At 35.9% G+C, this 21,634-nt stretch overlaps 1 protein-coding gene across 1 annotated transcript; it reads left to right on the top strand.

The window, feature by feature from the left end:
• Positions 1-35: 35 nt before the first annotated feature.
• LOC138325859 (caspase-2-like) lies at positions 36-19,455 on the top strand. Its single transcript, XM_069271825.1, has 10 exons — positions 36-179; positions 1,680-1,849; positions 2,235-2,330; positions 3,334-3,660; positions 11,146-11,234; positions 12,289-12,459; positions 15,006-15,225; positions 15,933-16,103; positions 16,357-16,460; positions 18,312-19,455. The coding sequence occupies exons 2-10, from the start codon at positions 1,681-1,683 to the stop codon at positions 18,414-18,416; spliced, it is 1,452 nt and encodes a 483-aa protein (XP_069127926.1). The 5' UTR covers positions 36-179; position 1,680; the 3' UTR covers positions 18,417-19,455.
• Positions 19,456-21,634: the final 2,179 nt, after the last annotated feature.

Here is a 21,634-nt window from a genome sequence, read left to right on the forward strand (position 1 = left end):
GGAAATTCAAGCATATCACACATCATGATGAAGTGACGTTCGATATTTTCGGCTTTTATATATCAAACCTGAGAGGTTCCAACCAGTATTTTGGAAAATCCCCTAAAATTCCTACTTTCACTTTGACGAGGAACATGATTGACCCAAAACCCCAGGTTATCTTTTGATGAACAACTAAGGTAAGTCCACCAATTGTATATCAAAGATGTAACAAATACATGTGATGGGACATGTGTAAGGGTAACAGTGGCACATTTAATTTTTACAAACACCGTGACCATACGTTATCTAATTGATTATGACCTAGTGCGTAAATTAGAAAAAATAAACAAATTCATAGGATCACATTTATATAGAAAATAAAGACATGTCGAAAAGTTTGTCTATGGTCCATGTTCGATAATTACAAAAAGTGCAATTAACTGTACATGTACATACATACATGTAGTACATGCATGTACAAATGTACATATATATAGGAATCAAAACATGTACAATTGTACATGCATATTATTAGTTTGTACTATATATGTACATGTGATGTATGTTCTATATTTAGTATCTTACCTAACTAATGTCTAATCTAATCTTTTGATCCTAGGATCAATAAAATAAGTAAATGCCAGTTAAGTAAATTTTCTTGTGAGACCATTATGACTTTTCAGTAATTCAGAACATGTCCAAATGTTTATACCATATTCGCGGTAATTGTAGCTACTATATGTAGGAAGGGGGTGGGGGAGTGGGGTACTTATTAGTTAATCTAAATGTAAATTGTGGACGAAAAAGTTGTATTTTAACTCTTTCTGTACTCATGACACATTAAATATAGCTGTTACAGTAAACATGCCTGTATGTCTTTTAACCTTTGAGACACATTATAATGCCATGTAAAAAACTAAAAAGTTCTTGTAATATGAGATACAAATTATTCTGATGTTAGAAGCATCATATGTTATGTAACATTGTTAAATCCATGGCATGGGGTTGTTTATACTACCACAATTCCTTCTCTAGAAAGTGGCACTTATAATGGGAGGGGTGCTAATACTGGAATTTCAAGATTCCAAAACGATGTGGGAAAAATACAATTTTATGTCGATTAATCCCACCTTAAGGTGATTATGACGTCACGAAACTCATGTCAAATGATGACGTCATAATCACCGGATGGTGGAACTAATCGACGGTAAATTATACTTTACCCACGTCTTTTTGGGATGTCGAAATACCCGTATTATGGCGAATATGTGTGTGCATTTAAAACAATGTCTAAATGTATACATGTACAATGTATATATTTCTTTAACTACATTTTACCATCTAGTTGGCAATTACAATGTACATAAATGCAAGTACATGTATAATTTATGCAGTGAATGTTAACTACCTGTAAGTCACTACATGAGAAAGGGTATATATACACTAGATCATAGAAAAGCGTTTTTACAACTATAATTAATGTCATATCCAGAGCCCCTGGGTCTCTTGTTGTAGTAGGGATGACTTGCTAGGGATACTTGCTTGGTACTGACTGCAGAACAATGTTTTTATTTTGCATATATTTCAGCTTATTCACCTCCTTAACCTGGCAACCGCCTTAAATGACACAGACTCTCAATAGGATGTTAAACAAAATAAACATTTAAAAATAGGTATAAACACTTTTCTTTTTTTAGTATGGATGACCACAGATCTAGGAACCAAATCAAATTAAAGGCAACATTAAAGGAGGTACACTACGGCGATATTGATCCGTTATCAAAGTTGGAGGATGTGAAACAAACTGTCCAGTCATGGTTTCCTTTCCTGAGAGATCAGGATGCACATTTGGATTTAGTCTTTACTGGTGAGTGACATATCACTAATGTCTATTTAAAGTCTTTCTAGGCCTCCAGTATCAGATGGTAGGCTATTCAAATTGCCTTAACTTTGAATGTCAGTGGATCCTTCTATCAATCTGTTAACAATTTTTTTTTTTTGAAAACCTTGATATAAGCATCATGATAAATGAATATTATTTACATGTATTTGAGTTTAAACTTTGTACAAATTCTCAGCTTTATCATAATTAGATTTGTTACTTGAATGTATTTCTCTGTAATATTAAAACACTTTCCAGCATTACAAAAGTCAAAACTACAAGGATATGATCAGTGGCATTAATTGATCATAATGTGTTCGAAGGAATGTTAATTACTATTTAATCATCCTACTGGTAATTTTAATTTCAGATAATGATGGCGATGAGGTTACAATAGCAACTGAGGAAGAATGGAAAGTTTTAAGCAGGAACACTTCAGGAGACTCACTCAAGTTGAGCATACGAGGTAATGATTAAAATAAACTTTAATGAAGACCATGAAGTAAAGGGTATTGTTACAGTTTTTTCTTGTCCCGATTTGAAATGGAGGCAGCTAGGACCATTTAACTCTGTTGTACAGACATTAATGACTTCTATGTTTTAGATTCCACCTCAAATAAATATATGTTAAAGATCAAAACTATAGGCTATAAAACAGTTTTTAAGTTCCTCGGGTAATGTGTGATCAATAAAATGATTAAAGAGACAATTCACTCAGGCAAATTCTTTTACATATAAACCAATAAGCAAACTATAGCATAAATGTATTGTTCTACATTTCTTATGAAACATATAACGTAAAACATTGACAAATTCCACAACATTGTTAAGTATTTTAATTAATATCGTTGAAATATCAAATCGTTGATCAATACGATTAAGCAGGTACAATATTAACTCTGTACCCATACCCGAGCCAAAGTCACGCACGTTAAACAAATGAACTACATAACCACTGAGAAGGTGATAAAATGATTTTTAGGCAAGACAATTCACCTAATAAGGTAAACACACTACTGTCAGAGCGATTTGAGCAGTTCTAGCCAAAAGTTGCATTACTTTACGAGCAAGGGACAGGGTTCGGTATACAAGAAGTTCGACCACAGTGTGTAATGGCGGACAGCGAGCAAGTTTGAATATTTCACACACGTGTCACCACCATAGGCGTTTCAGGCATATCACAGTAACACTGACTGATGTAATTTCCATTAGAAGTTGTTTTATCTGATATATATACAAATTTTAATGTTCTCTTAGACTGAATTGTCCCTTTAAGCACATGCAGTGAAAAGCTACTGAGGTAATTACAAAGTCACCTGCAGTTACAAAGTTTAATTACTAGATTAAATGTTTAGTGCTTCCGACATTTTGTTATTTACAGAGGTAGATATAATGACATTGTTTTTCTTGCTTTTACATCATGAATGCCATTATCTTTGTTATTTTTCCTCATTTTTCGTTTCCGTTAGCCAAACAAGTCCAAGAGACAAGACGTAAAGAGTCGATCAGCGAGTCTTTGAAAAGCGGTTACAGCCAAAGTACAAAAGCAATATTACAGAACCTCCCGCATGTTGATAACAACTTGTTGACAAGCAGGGCAAGGAGCTCTAGTAACTTAGACTCTGAACTTCCACATCCAGTGTCCAGTATTGTTACACAACCCAGTGATGATGGTCAGCTAAATCGAAACCAGCCAGATTTCTCTCCTCCACCGTTAAAAAGTCCCACACTTGACCAGGGGTCAAATTTTACATTCTCAAATGGACAAAATCAATCAAGTGACGAAGATGATGATGGTATCTATGAATATATACTTTTAATTAAGTGTGTAAAAAATGATAAATGGAGGTAGAGATGGTTGAACAGGTATCTGTGTTATTCTACCACTATCTCTTCACCTCTGGGTCATAGTGGCCTAGTGGTAAAGGTGTCTGACTCTCTACCACTATCTCTCCACCTCTGGGTCATAGTGACCTAGTGGTAAAGGTGTCTGACATCCTACCACTATCTCTTCACCTCTGGGTCATAGTGGCCTAGTGGTAAAGGTTTCTGTAATATCACCACTAAGCCTCATTCTCTGGGTCATGGTGGATTAGTAGTAATGGTGTCTGACATTCTACCACTATCCCTCCACCTCTGGGTCATAGTGGCCTAGTGGTAAAGGTGTGTGACATTCTACCACTATCTCTTCACCTCTGGGTCATAGTGGCCTAGTGGTAAAGGTGTGTGACATTCTACCACTATCCCTCCACCTCTGGGTCATAGTGGTCTAGGGGTAGAGGTGTCTGACATCCTACCACTATCTCTTCACCTCTGGGTCATAGTGGCCTAGTGGTAAAGGTGTCTGGCATCCTACCACTATCCCTCCACCTCTGGGTCATAGTGGTCTAGGGGTAGAGGTGTCTGACATCCTACCACTATCTCTTCACCTCTGGGTCATAGTGGCCTAGTGGTAAAGGTGTCTGACTCTCTACTGCAATTTTCCACCTCTGGTTCATAGTGGCCTAGTGGTAAAGGTGTCTGACATCCTACCACTATCCCTCCACCTCTGGGTCATAGTGGTCTAGTGGTAGAGGTGTCTGACATCCTACCACTATTCCTCCACCTCTGGGTCATAGTGGACCTAGTGGTAAAGATGTGTGACATTCTACCACTTTCCCTCCACCTCTGGTCATGTTGGCTAAGTGGTAAAGGTGAGTGACATATGTACCACTATCCCTCCACCTTTGGTCATTGTGGCCTAGTGACCGCATTAGATGTCCCATTGAATTATCAATTTAGTAAGTATTTTCTCTATAAAAATAGCTGCCTTTATGATAAGCTTAATAGTTTGTTATATCCATGTATGATCAACTTAAATATATATCACTGTCTGGTTAAAATGTCCATGAACAAATGACAAAATGACACAATGACATAATCACACAATGACATAATGACATAATGACACAATGACACAATGACACAATCACACAATCACACAATTACACAATCACACGATCACACAATCACACAGTGACATAATGAAACAATCACACAATCACACAATCACACAATCACACAATGACATAATGACACAATCACACAAGCACACAATGACATAATGACACAATGACACACACAATTACACAATGACACAATGACATAATGACACAATCACACAATGACACAATCACAAAATCACACAGTGACATAATGAAACAATTACACAATCACACAATGACACAATGACATAATGACATAATCACACAATTACACAATGACACAATGACATAATGAAATGTTGACACAATCACACAATGACATAATGACACAATGACATAATGAAACAATCACAAAATCACACAATGACACAATGACATAATGACACAATCACACAATGACACAATCACAAAATCACACAGTGACATAATGAAACAATTACACAATCACACAATGACACAATGACATAATGACATAATCACACAATTACACAATGACACAATGACATAATGAAATGTTGACACAATCACACAATGACATAATGACACAATGACATAATGACACAATCACAAAATTACACAATGACACAATGACATAATGAAATGTTGACACAATCACACAATGACATAATGACACAATGACATAATGAAACAATCACAAAATCACACAATCACACAATGACATAATGACATGTTGACACAATCAAACAATCACACAATCACATAATGACACAATCACACAATGACATAATGACACAATCACACAATCACACTATCACACAATGACATGTTGACACAATCACACAATCACACAATGACAATGACACAATCACACAATGACGTAATGACACAATCACACAATCACACAATGACATAATGACATAATGACACAATCACACAATCACACAATGACACAATGACACAATCACACAATGACGTAATGACACAATCACACAATCACACAATGACATAATGACATAATGACACAATCACACAATGACACAATGACACAATGACATAATGACACAATCACACATTACACAATCACACAATGACATAATGACACAATCACACAAGCAACAATGACATAATGACATAATGACACAATCACACAATGACACAATGACACAATCACACAATGACAAATGACACAATGACACAACACAATGACACAATACACAATCACACAATCACACAATCACACAATGACATAATCACACATCACACAATCACACAGTGACATTATGAAACAATACACAATACACAATCACACAATCACACAATCACACACAATCACACAATCACACAATCACACAATACACAATCAATACACAATACATAATGACACAATCACACAATCACACAATGACACAATACACAATCACACAATGACATAATGACACAATCACACAATGACATAATTACACAATCACACAATCACACAATCACACAATGACATAATGACACAATCACACAATCACACAATCACACAATGACATAATGACACAATCACACAATGACACAATGACACAATCACACAATGACACAATGACACAATGACACAATCACACAATCACAATCACACATCACACAATGACACAATCACACAATGACATAATGACACAATCACACAATCACACAATCACACAATGACATAATGACACAATCACACAATCACACAATCACACAATGACATAATGACACAATCACACAATCACACAATGACATAATGACATAATGACACAATCACACAATGACATAATGACACAATTACACAATTACACAATGACATAATGACATAATTACACAATCACACAATCACACAATCACACACAATCACACAATGACACAATGACACAATGACACAATCACACAATCACACAATCACACAATGACACAATGACATAATGACACAATCACACAATGACATAATGACATAATGACATAATGACACAATCACACAATTACACAATGACACAATGACATAATGACACAATCACACAATGACATAATGACACAATCACACAATGACATAATGACACAATCACACAATGACATAATGACACAATCACACAATGACATAATGACACAAACACACAATGACAAATGACACAATCACATAATGACATAATGACACAATGACATAATGACACAATCACACAATGACATAATGACACAATCACACAATGACATAATGACACAATCACACAATGACATAATGACACAATCACACAATGACATAATGACACAATGACATAATGACACAATCACACAATGACATAATGACACAATCACACAATGACACAATCACACAATGACATAATGACACAATCACACAATGACATAATGACAATACAATGACAAACAACAATGACATAATGACACAATCACACAATGACATAATGACACAATGACACAATGACACAATCACACAATGACATAATGACACAATCACACATAATGACACAATCACACAATGACATAATGACACAATCACACAATGACATATAATGACACAATGACATAATGACACAATCACACAATGACATAATGACACAATCACACAATGACATAATGACACAATCACACAATGACATAATGACACAATGACATAATGACACAATCACACAATGACATAATGACACAATCACACAATGACATAATGACACAATGACATAATGACACAATCACACAATGACATAATGACACAATCACATAATGACACAATCACACAATCACATAATGACACAATCACACAATGACATAATGACATAATGACATAATGACACAATCACACAATGACACAATCACACAATCACATAATGACACAATGACACAATGACACAATGACACAATGACATAATGACACAATCACACAATGACATAATGACACAATGACACAATCACACAATCACACAATGACATAATGACACAATCACACAATCACACAATCACACAATCACACAATCACACAATTACACAATTACACAATGACATAATGACACAATCACACAATGACATAATGACACAATCACACAATCACACAATACACAATTACACATGACATAATGACACAATCACACAATCACACAATCACACAATCACACAATTACACAATTACACAGTGACATAATGACACAATCACACAATGACATAATGACACAATCACACAATCACACAATTACACAATTACACAATGACATAATGACACAATCACACAATCACACAATACACAACACATGACATAATGACACAATCACACAATCACACAATGACACAATGACACAATCACACAATCACACAATCACACAATGACACAATCACACAATCACACAATCACACAATGACACAATCACACAATTACACAATCACACAATTACACAATCACACAATTACACAATACAAATACACAATCACACAATTACACAACACACAATGACATAATGACACAATCACACAATTACACAATCACACAATTACACAATTACACAGTGACATAATGACACAATCACACAATGACATAATGACACAATCACACAATCACACAATCACACAATACACAATCACACAATCACACAATGACATAATGACACAATCACACAATCACACAATCACACAATACACAATCACACAATCACACAATTACACAATGACATAATGACACAATCACACACAATTACACAATCACACAATCACACAATGACATAATGACACAATCACACAATTACACAATCACACAATTACACAATTACACAGTGACATAATGACACAATCACACAATGACATAATGACACAATCACACAATCACACAATCACACAATGACACAATGACACAATGACACAATGACACAATCACACAATCACACAATCACACAATCACACAATCACACAATCACACAATACACAATCACACAATCACACAATGACACAATCACACAATCACACAATCACACAATCACACAATCACACAATCACACAATGACATAATGACACAATCACACAATCACACAATCACACAGTGACATAATGACACAATCACACAATGACACAATGACACAATGACACAATGACACAATGACACAATGACACAATCACACAATGACATAATGACACAATCACACAATCACACAATCACACAATGACACAATGACACAATCACACAATGACATAATGACACAATCACACAATCACACAATGACACAATGACACAATGACACAATGACACAATGACACAATGACACAATGACACAATCACACAATGACATAATGACACAATCACACAATGACATAATGACACAATCACACAATGACACAATGACACAATGACACAATGACATAATGACACAATCACACAATTACACAATTACACAGTGACATAATGACACAATCACACAATGACATAATGACACAATCACACAATCACACAATTACACAATCACACAATGACATAATGACACAATGACATAATGACACAATCACACAATGACATAATGACACAATCACACAATGACATAATGACACAATGACATAATGACACAATCACACAATGACATAATGACACAATGACATAATGACACAATCACACAATGACATAATGACACAATCACACAATGACATAATGACACAATGACATAATGACACAATCACACAATGACATAATGACACAATCACACAATCACACAATCACACAATCACACAATCACACAATGACATAATGACACAATCACACAATCACACAATGACACAATCACACAATCACACAATCACACAATCACACAATCACACAATCACACAATACACAATCACACAATCACACAATGACATAATGACACAATCACACAATCACACAATTACACAATTACACAAATACACAGTGACATAATGACACAATCACACAATGACACAATCACACAATCACACAATGACACAATCACACAATCACACAATCACACAATCACACAATGACACAATGACACAATCACACAATCACACAATCACACAATACACAATCACACAATCACACAATGACATAATGACACAATCACACAATCACACAATCACACAATGACATAATGACACAATCACACAATGACATAATGACACACAATCACACAATGACATAATGACACAATGACACAATCACACAATGACACAATCACACAATGACATAATGACACAATCACACAATTACACAATTACACAGTGACATAATGACACAATCACACAATGACATAATGACACAATCACACAATTACACAATCACACAATGACATAATGACACAATGACATAATGACACAATGACATAATGACACAATCACACAATGACATAATGACACAATCACACAATGACATAATGACACAATGACATAATGACACAATCACACAATCACACAATTACACAATTACACAGTGACATAATGACACAATCACACAATCACACAATTACACAATTACACAGTGACATAATGACACAATCACACAATCACACAATCACACAATCACACAGTGACATAATGAAACAATCACACAATGACATAATGACACAATCACACAATCACACAATCACACAATCACACAATGACATAATGACACAATCACACAATGACATAATGACACAATCACACAATGACATAATGACACAATCACACAATGACATAATGAAACAATCACACAGTGACATAATGAAACAATCACACAATGACATAATGACACAATCACACAATGACATAATGACACAATCACACAATGACATAATGACACAATCACACAATGACACAATACACAATCACACAATGACATAATGACACAATCACACAATCACACAATCACACAGTGACATAATGAAACAATCACACAATGACACAATGACACAATGACATAATGACATAATCACACAATTACACAATGACACAATGGCGTAATGACACAATGACACAATGACATATTGACATAATCACACAATCACATAATGACACAATCACACAATCACACAATGACATGATGACATAATGACACAATGACACAATACACAATGACACAATGACATAATTACACAAAGACACAATGACACAATCACACAATCACGTTATGACACAATCACACAATCACATAATGACACAATCACACAAATGACACAATACACAATGACACAATACACAAAGACACAATGACACAATCACACAATCACATAATGACACAATCACACAATCACACAATCACATAATGACACAATGACATACTGACACAATGACACAGTGACATAATGACTATGTCCTGATTTATCTGTGTGTCTTTTCCAGTGTCCTGGCCCCCTTTATCTGGTGACACTTTAGATAAGGTCAAGGTCATTAGACGTCAAAACTCGGATAATGTGGATTCTAGGGTTCGGGTAAGACAACTTGTTGTACACAGTATATGGTGAGAGTGCATAATAGATGGCTATAAAATACCAGTATTATCATCCTTAAACTGAAATGGCCTTGGAGCTAGGTGTTGAATTTTTATTTATATTACATCTCAGAATATCATCTAAAAAGATCTTATTTTTAGCCCACCATCATCAGATGGTGGGCTATTCAAATCGCTTGTGCATGGTCCCCTAGGTCCCTGGTTAAGCATATTGCATTTTGGTACCGATCGATGAAAAAGATGGCCGACAGGAAGCCCATCTTGGATTTTGACAATTGAAGTTTGTTACAGCTATTTCTCAGGAAGTACTGAAAGGATCTGTCTCAAATTTCATGTTCAGGTTCCCCTAGGTCCCTGGTTATGCATATTGCATTTTGGTACTGATCAGTTAACAAGATGGCCGACAGGCCGCCATCTTTGATTTTGATAGTTGAAGCTTGTTACCACTATTGCTCAGAAAGTACTGAAGTGATTTGTCTCAAATTTTATATGTAAGTTCCCCTAGGACCTTTTTTGTGCATATTGCATTTTCGGACTGATCAGTCAAAAAGATGGCCGACAGTTAGCCATCTTGAATTTTGATAATTGAAGTTTGTTACTCAAAAAGTACTCCAAGGATCTTTCTCAAACTTCATAAGTAGTAATATTTACGAAAAGTTTGAAAAGCAGAGAAAAGATCCCTCTTTCGTTTGTCGGACATAGATCATTCTTTGGTGGGCGCCAAGATCCCTCTGGGATCTCTTGTTTATTTCAACTTGAGTATTTAGTAATCATATATATATTTATGGTTTTGAAATTGATAATTTCTTTAGTACTAATCAACAAAAAACATATAAATTAGTACCATTTAAGTAATACAGTCAAAAATGTCCTTTATAGACAGGTGTCCTTATACAAAGAGAGGTCAATTGTATAGTAAATTGCACCAGTTGATGGGTCTTTTCTTTATAGACAGGTGTCCTTTATAGACAGGTGTCCGTTATAGACAAATGTTCTTTGTAGCAGGTTTGACTGTAGTTTATCTTTTGTTTTAGAGCCTGGCTCATTCTTATCCAAGTGACATAAAAGGAAGAGTTGTGATATTTAATCACAAGAAGTTTTCACGGGAGCCTGACATCCAGGGAGACTTCGATACCACATGTCTCTGCTTGTTATTCAGGGATCTGAAGTACGATGTCAAATCTTACACTGATCAGTCAGTTGAGGTAGGTGATCAAGACAGGTAGAGTAAGACAGGGGATCAAGACAGGTAGAGTAAGACAGGGGATCAAGATAGGTAGAGTAAGACAGGGGATCAAGACAGGTAGAGTAAGACATATGATCAAGACAGGTAGAGTAAGACAGTTGATCAAGACAGGTAGAGTAAGACAGGTGGAGTAAGACAGGTAGAATAAGACAGGTAGAGTAAGACATATGATCAACACAGGTAGAGTAAGACAGGTGATCGAAACAGGTAGAGTAAGACAGTTGATCAACACAGGTAGAGTAAGACAGGGGATCAAGACAGGTAGAGTAAGACATATGATCAACACAGGTAGAGTAAGACAGGGGATCAAGACAGGTAGAGTAAGACATATGATCAACACAGGTAAAGTAAGACAGTTGATCAAGACAGGTAGAGTAAGACAGGTGATCAGGACAGGAAGGGTAACACAGGTGATCAAGACAGGTAGAGTAAGACAGGTGATCAAGACAGGTAGAGTAAGACAGGTAGAGTAAGACAGGTAGTGTAAGACAGGTAGAGTAAGACAGGTAATCAAGACAGGTAGAGTAAGACAGGTGATCAACACAGGTAGAGTAAGACAGGTGATCAACACAGGTAGAGTAAGACAGGTAGAGTAAGTCAGGTGATCAAGACAGGTAGAGTAAGACAGGTGATCAACACAGGTAGAGTAAGACAGGTGATCAACACAGGTAGAGTAAGACAGGTGATCAACACAGGTAGGGTAAGACAGGTGATCAACACAGGTAGAGTAAGACAGGTGATCAAGACAGGTAGAGTAAGACAGGTAGAGTAAGTCAGGTGATCAAGACAGGTAGATCAAGACAGGTAGAGTAAGACAGGTGATCAAGACAGGTAGAGTAAGACAGGTGATCAAGACAGGTAGAGTAAGACAGGTGATCAAGACAGGTAGAATAAGACAGGTGATCAAGACAGGTAGAGTAAGACAGGTGATCAACACAGGTAGGGTAAGACAGGTGATCAACACAGGTAGAGTATGACAAGTGATCAAGACAGGTAGAGTAAGACAGGTAGAGTAAGACAGGTGATCAACACAGGTAGAGTAAGACAGGTGATCAAGACAGGTAGAGTAAGACAGGTAACCAAGACAGGTAGAGTAAGACATGTAATCAAGACAGGTAGAGTAAGACTGGTGATCAAGACAGGTAGAGTAAGACAGGTGATCAAGACAGGTAGAATAAGACAGGTGATCAAGACAGGTAGAATAAGACAGGTGATCAAGACAGGTAGAGTAAGACAGGTGATCAACACAGGTAGGGTAAGACAGGTGATCAACACAGGTAGAGTATGACAAGTGATCAAGACAGGTAGAGTAAGACAGGTAGAGTAAGACAGGTGATCAACACAGGTAGAGTAAGACAGGTGATCAAGACAGGTAGAGTAAGACAGGTAACCAAGACAGGTAGAGTAAGACATGTAATCAAGACAGGTAGAGTAAGACTGGTGATCAAGACAGGTAGAGTAAGACAGGTGATCAAGACAGGTAGAATAAGACAGGTGATCAAGACAGGTAGAATAAGACAGGTGATCAAGACAGGTAGAGTAAGACAGGTGATCAACACAGGTAGGGTAAGACAGGTGATCAACACAGGTAGAGTATGACAAGTGATCAACACAGGTAGAGTAAGACTGGTGATCAAGACAGGTAGAGTAAGACAGGTGATCAAGACAGGTAGAGTAAGACAGGTGATCAAGACAGGTAGAGTAAGACATATGATTAAGACAGGTAGAGTATGACAGGGGATCAAAACAGGTGATCAAGACAGGTAGAGTAAGACAGGTGATCAAGACAGGTAGATCAAGACAGGTAGAGTAAGACAGGGGATCAAGACAGGTAGAATAAGACAGGGGATCAAAATAGGTAGAGTAAGACAGGGGATCAAAACTGGTGATCAAGACAGTAGAGTAAGACATATGATCAAGATAGGTAGAGTAAGACATATGATCAAGACAGGTAGAGTAAGACAGGGGATCAAAACAGGTAGAATAAGACAGGTAGAGTAAGACAGTTGATCAAGACAGGTAGAATAAGACAGATGATAAAGACAGATAGAATAGGACAGGTGATAAAGACAGGTAGAGTATTTTCTGACTGAAACATTACAGAAAAAGTCACTATGTCCTATCCTTGATACTCCAAGGGTATTGATGTTGATAGTACCTCCTGAGATCAGGGTAACATCCCGTCTACACCCCAACACACAAGTTGTTACACACAGAGACTTCAGTTTTGCATGGTGCAGGAGTAGGGAGTACAAATATTGCGGTGATATAGTATACCCCCTGAGATGGAAGATGTTCTACCAGAGCCCTATTACACCATGTTCACCATGTATGACCTTAATACATTGCTGTATTCATCGTGCTTCTTCAGCCGGTATCACCATCAGTCTTATCTTTTAATATAAACTACTTTTTATCAAGAGAGACCCAGAGTACATATAATTTATCTTCCAAGGCATTGTTTTTTTTCAAATTTTGTTCTTTTTTCCAAATTTCTTTTTACAGCAAATAAGGGAGAAGTTGGATAAGGAAAAAGACTTTTTAGCCAAAACAAAATACAGTTGTTACCTTGTGTTTATCCTCACCCACTTTGACCCGAACACCCGGACCCTGTCTGGAAGTAAAGGAGACACAATTTCATTGGATGAAGTCACACAGCGTATCAATCAACACGATACGTTGAAAGGAACACCAAAGCTCTTGTTTCTCGATGGCATGAAGCATGGTAAGGGAGATAATTCGTATTTCTGATTTCTGGTGACATAGATCAGTATTTCCCTTTGAGTAAAGTCATCAGGTCATGACCTCAAATGGGATATTAACAGATCTGTTATATTTATCTGTATTTTAGTCTGATTGGCACTACATATGTACTTGCAGAGAATATTCTGTATTAAAAAAATAAATGAAAAATATCTACATGTACATGTATATCAACCAATGTCAAGATAAGTTAAGTTAAATTAATGCCATTCTTAAGATGGCATAGATATTCTGTGTCCTATATTAATGTATGACAATTTCTTTTACAAAGATCAATTACGTTAATGTCATATGTTCCAGTAATAGTAACGTTTTCAATAAACTAACTACATTGTGCTCATTCATCCATAAATACAGCTTCCATCTGATATACAAATACAGCCTCCATCTGGTATAAATACAGCCTCCATCTAGTATGAATAGAGCCTCAATGTGGTATAAATACAGCCTCCATCTGGTACAAATACAGCCTCCATCTGATATACAAATACAGCCTCTATCTGGTATAAATACAGCCTCCATCTGGTATGAATACAGCCTCAATCTGGTATAAATACAGCCTCCATCTGACATAGATCTGATATAAGAAGAAGACTGGCTACAGTGACAATGACCAGTCCATTGATGTGTCATGCAATTTTTTGAAAACTTTTTTCTTTATTTTTCAAGGGAGACAATTGAAAATTGGGAGCTTTTCACCACAAATGACATTACCAACATTACCACTAAAGAAGCCTGTTGCTTTGGAGCGAGATTTACAGTTACAAGGAGTGGACAGTACTGACTCCTGTCCATCAAACGTCATGGACGACTTTTATATATACATGGCAGGAACATTAGGTAAGTAACATCATGGACGACTTTAATGTATACATTCTTAAATAAATCTGGCTATTATAATGTTAAATACAAAAGAATCGAGAACAATGTTTACTAAGATAGATACATAACTGTACATGAATGTAATAAACTTTAAATTCAAAAGTTTGGAATATGGAATAACCATGCAACAGTCAAAGAAAAATATGACAGCTGGGTAAATAGAGTTAAATTGATTTAAAGATGAACTTGATGTGATTTCTGTCCCTGACAGGAGAAGGGAGTCCAGTATACAAAGGATCACTGATGTTACAAGCCGTAGTGAAAATTTTCTGTGAAAACATTTACACAGACAACCTTCAGGAAATGATGATCAAGGTAAACAGGATTTATTTTTGATATTTATCACAGTTTTGATACCAAGCCTATGGATTAGCCAGCTCATGGTGATTGCTTTGACAGTAAATAAGATAATTGTCAGTCAATGGACATGTTCACAGGCTAGTAGTGCTTGCTTTAAATTGGCAGCAAATACGTGAATCTCCAGTCAATAGAAATGGTACTTTCTTTGTGAAATTTCCAACCAAGTCTTGTTGACTTGCTCATGGTGCTTGCTATCACATGAAATAAGTTAATGACCAGCCATTTGACTTGTTGACTGGCTCGTGGTGCTTGCTATTTCAGGAAATAAGTTAATGTCCTGCCAATGGACTTCTGGACTGGCTTATGGTGTTTGTTTTGTCCATAAATAAGTTAATTTCCAGCCATTGGACTTGTTGACTGGCTCATGGTGCTTGTTATCTCAGGAAATAAGTTAATGTCCAGCCATTGGACTTGTTGACTGGCTCATGGTACTTGCTATCTCATGAAATTAGTTAATGTCCAGCCATTTGACTCGTTGACTGGCTCATGGTGCTTGTTATCTCATGAAATAAGTTAATGTCCAGACCTCAGAATTGTTTACTGGCTCATAGTGCTTGCTATCTCATGAAATAAGTTAATGTCCAGCCATTTGACTTGTTGACTGGCTCATGGTGCTTGTTATCTCATGAAATAAATTAATGTCCAGCCATTGGATTTGTTGACTGGTTCATGGTGCTTGTTATCTCATGAAATAAGTTAATGTCCAGCCATTGGACTTGTTGACTGGCTCGTGGTGCTTGCTATTTCAGGAAATAAGTTAATGTCCAGCCCATGGGCTTGTTGACTGGCTCATAGTGCTTGCTATCTCATGAAATAAGTTAATTTCCAGTCATTGGTCTTGTTGACTGGCTCATGGTGCTTGCTATCTCATGAAATAAGTTAATGTCCAGACCTCAGAATTGTTGACTGGCTCATGGTTCTTTCTATATCATGAAATAAGTTAATGTCCAGCCATTGGACTTGTGACTGGCTCTGGTGCTTGTTATCATGGTGCTTGTTATCTCATGAAATAAGTTAATGTCCAGACCTCAGAATTGTTGACTGGCTCATGGTGCTTGTTATCTCATGAAATAAGTTAATGTCCAGCCATTGGACTCGTTGACTGGCTCATGGTTCTTTCTATATCATGAAATAAGTTAATGTCCAGCCATTGGACTTGTGACCGGCTCATGGTGCTTGTTATCTCAGGAAATAAGTTAATGTCCAGCCATTGGACTTGTTGACTGGCTCATGGTGCTTGTTATCTCAGGAAATAAGTTAATGTCCAGCCCTCGGACTTGTTGACTGGCTCATGGTTCTTTCTATATCATGAAATAAGTTAATGTCCAGCCATTGGACTTGTGACCGGCTCATGGTGCTTGTTATCTCAGGAAATAAGTTAATGTCCAGCCATTGGACTTGTTTACTGGCTCATGGTGCTTGTTATCTCAGGAAATAAGTTAATGTGCATACATTAGACTTGTTTACCGGCTCATGGTGCTTGTTATCTCATTATATAGGTTAATGTCCAGCCATTGGACTTGTTGACTGGCTCATAGTGCTTGCTATCTCACGAAATAAATTAATGTCCAGCCATTGGACTTGTTTACTGGCTCATAGTGCTTGTTATCTCATGAAATAAGTTAATGTCCAGCCATTGGACTTGTTGACTGGCTCATAGTGCTTGTTATCTCATGAAATAAGTTAATATCCAGCCATTAGACTTGTTGACTGGCTCATGGTAATTGCAATCTCAGGAAATAACTTAATGTCCAGCCCTCGGACTTGTTGACTCGTTCTTGCCATTCCAACCCTTTCCTCTTACAGGTACAACAGTTGCTTGACAGTGCACGGACCAAAACAGAAAGATTTCAGATGCCAGAAGTAGTAACCAACACACTGAAAAAAGACTTGTACTTCAATGTGAAGTGAATCATAGCGTGGCTACCGGATAGCAGTGCATCACTTGATTCATATTACGGTGATACTTGAATCACCCTACACACAAATTTTACTTTTCAAGTCTGCCAAGAGCTTTCGATGGCTACTGCTCGTTTTGGTCACTCTAAATGCTTTATTGCATTAAAAACGGTATTGTTTAATTTAAATAATTTAAGATAATTAAATAATTTTCGTTTTGAGACTTTTATTCACAGAAGGGAGGTTTCGCTCGTTATCAATAAAACGTAAAGGGTTACCTTGATGTCACATTAACTGAAAATGTTTTAATTGTTAATGAGGATAAATGAAATGAAATATCCTGTGAATGAAAGCAACGATAAGTTAACCCAACATTTAATAATTTTTAAAAAATCACCAAACGCTTTTAATCATGCAATGTATTAGTTTCATAATAGTTTCTACATGTACAGTTTTCTCCTATACCTAGAGGTGTGAAACTGACTGGTCTCTGGCAATATACTGATATCGCCTGAGGCTGTATTGTAGGGCTACCCATGGCTACACATGCAATATAGTCTCGTGACGTAACAGCGTCAACAAAATTACTATTTTCTCGGTACAATTTTAACATTAAAAAACCGGAGTTTAGTTCAAAAGATGCAAATAACGGGATTTCCGTTGAAAATATCACGCAATTTTAATGTATGGAGAATTGACTAGCACGTCGCGTTTTTTTTTTTTTTTTTTTTTTTTTTTTCATTTATTTATTTATTTCAAAATGGCAAAATACCACATTTGTAAAATTATAATAAAACGTTGAGGTCTGAGAGAAAAATAGTCTTTCATGTGTGAATATGAAGGATATGGATATTCTACCCTTAGGATCACAAATTGTTGTAAACCCTCAGCAAAGCCTGGGGTTTTACTACATTTTGTGACCCTCGGGTAGAATATCCTACATATACACATTATATAGAAGGTATTATAATGTAGCATATTACCAACAGCAAAACTTTCTGTGGCTAAAACTTGTCATCATTTTTTTCATATTAAATGATATAAAACATTTTGATTTAATTCAAGATTAATTTTTTTCAGCATTGAGATTCTCCAACGCCAATAAGTTTATCCTGCACTCATCCAATTATCTATCACATGTGTATCACTACACCAGTACATTGTTTCATTTCATCTACATCACATTTCATTTATATCACATTTCATCTATATCACATTTCATCTACATCACATATCATCTGCATCACATTTCATCTATATCATATTTTATCTGCATCACATTTCATATATATCATATTTCATCTACATCACATTTCATATATATCACATTTCATCTACATCATATTTAATCTGCATCACATTTCATCTTCATCATATTTAATCTGCATCACATTTCATCTACATCATATTTAATCTGCATCACATTTCATCTATATCATATTTAATCTGCATCACATTTCATCTATATCATATTTTATCTGCATCACATTTCATATACATCACATTTCATATACATCACATTTCATCTACATCACATATCATCTGCATCACAATTCATCTACATCACATATCATCTGCATCATATTTAATCTGCATCACATTTCATCTACATCATATTTAATCTGCATCACATTTCATCTATATCATATTTTATCTGCATCACATTTCATCTACATTACTTTTCATATATATTATATTTCATCTACATCACATTTCATCTACATCACATTTCATCTTCATCACATTTCATATATATCATATTTCATCTACATCACATTTCATATATATCACATTTCATCTACATCACATTTACATCACATCTGCATCACATTTCATCTACATCACATTTCATCTACATCTCATCTATATCACATTTCATCTACATCACATTTCATCTACATCACATTTACATCACATCTGCATCACATTTCATCTACATCACATGTTCATCCTTTGACCTTGTTTATGTTTGTACTGAACCTGAAATACATGTTTGATATGACAACACCCCGGTAGCGATCACGTTCTGAGGACCTTTATACTCACGGTTCTTCAGCAATTTCTCCATCTCGCCAGATCCATTCAAAAGGACAACCACAAATTATCACCAGAACGTGACCCCAAATAGGATGTTGTGAGATCCTTTTTGAGACAGAGTAAGAATAAGGATTTCAATCAGATTGTTTTGTAATACCGGTCTGTACATTATTGTATTTCAATAAGTTTCATTAATGTGCCAACTGTTTCAAAATGATGTGCCTTATTTGTGAATTAAGTTGTATTTAATCTATTTTGTTACAGTATTGTTGTCTTGATGAATAATTGTGTATTTTTGGAAGCTTACTATCTGATGATGGATCTTGAGCTCTGATGATACCTTGCCCTTATCAGTTTCAATCTAATAAAAATATCACTTACCTGCAGTGCCGTGAGTATTAAGGACAGCCAGAAAATAGTTCGGCTGAAAAGACAACATGATAAAGTTTGTAATAGCTTTTCCATGGATTGAACTGGAGGAATCCTTCTTATTTCATGCTAAAGTTCCTTCTTTGTCCTATTTATCCCAAGTGCTTTTCGGACAGATCAGTAAAAGATGGCAGACAGGCAGCCATTTAGGATTTTGAATATGGAAGTTTGTTTTCATTATTACTCAAAGTGCTTAAAGTCAAATTGTACGGTCTCCATGTTCCAGTGTTTAGCATTTCAATTGAAATCCAACTACAACCGGGCTGATGAAAGCCATATTGATTTAATTAAAGGAGAGGGAAGAGCAAAGAAGAGGATCTATATTTCTATTGATTGACATAGATTCTATGATGGATGCCAGGATCATAAGTTTTTGTCCTGATGTAACTTATGTCAAACATTTGTTCTTAAAGGACTAGGTATGGTAAGGGTCTTTTGTGGCCCAAAAATCCGCAATTTTCTATATTTTTTATATAAGTCTGTTATTTTAAGATATTAATCTTGCATTTCAAATATTAATTACATACCTGACATATTTGATAGTGCTATTAGGTAATGTAGCAGTTCTAGTTGCCATGGCAACCATTTTTTTATTATACATAAATTATGCAAACCATTTTTATTATACATAAATTATGCAAATGTGAAAATTTCATCAAAATTGGGGTTTTTTTTGTGCAGTTTTTCATCTAGTTAACATAGAGCGCATTCTAGAACAAATTTTATAATTCTCAAAATGATGTATTCTTTGTGTCTGGTAATTC

The sequence above is a fragment of the Argopecten irradians genome, chromosome 6 (assembly GCF_041381155.1).
Source record: "Argopecten irradians isolate NY chromosome 6, Ai_NY, whole genome shotgun sequence".
NCBI lineage: Eukaryota > Metazoa > Mollusca > Bivalvia > Pectinida > Pectinidae > Argopecten > Argopecten irradians.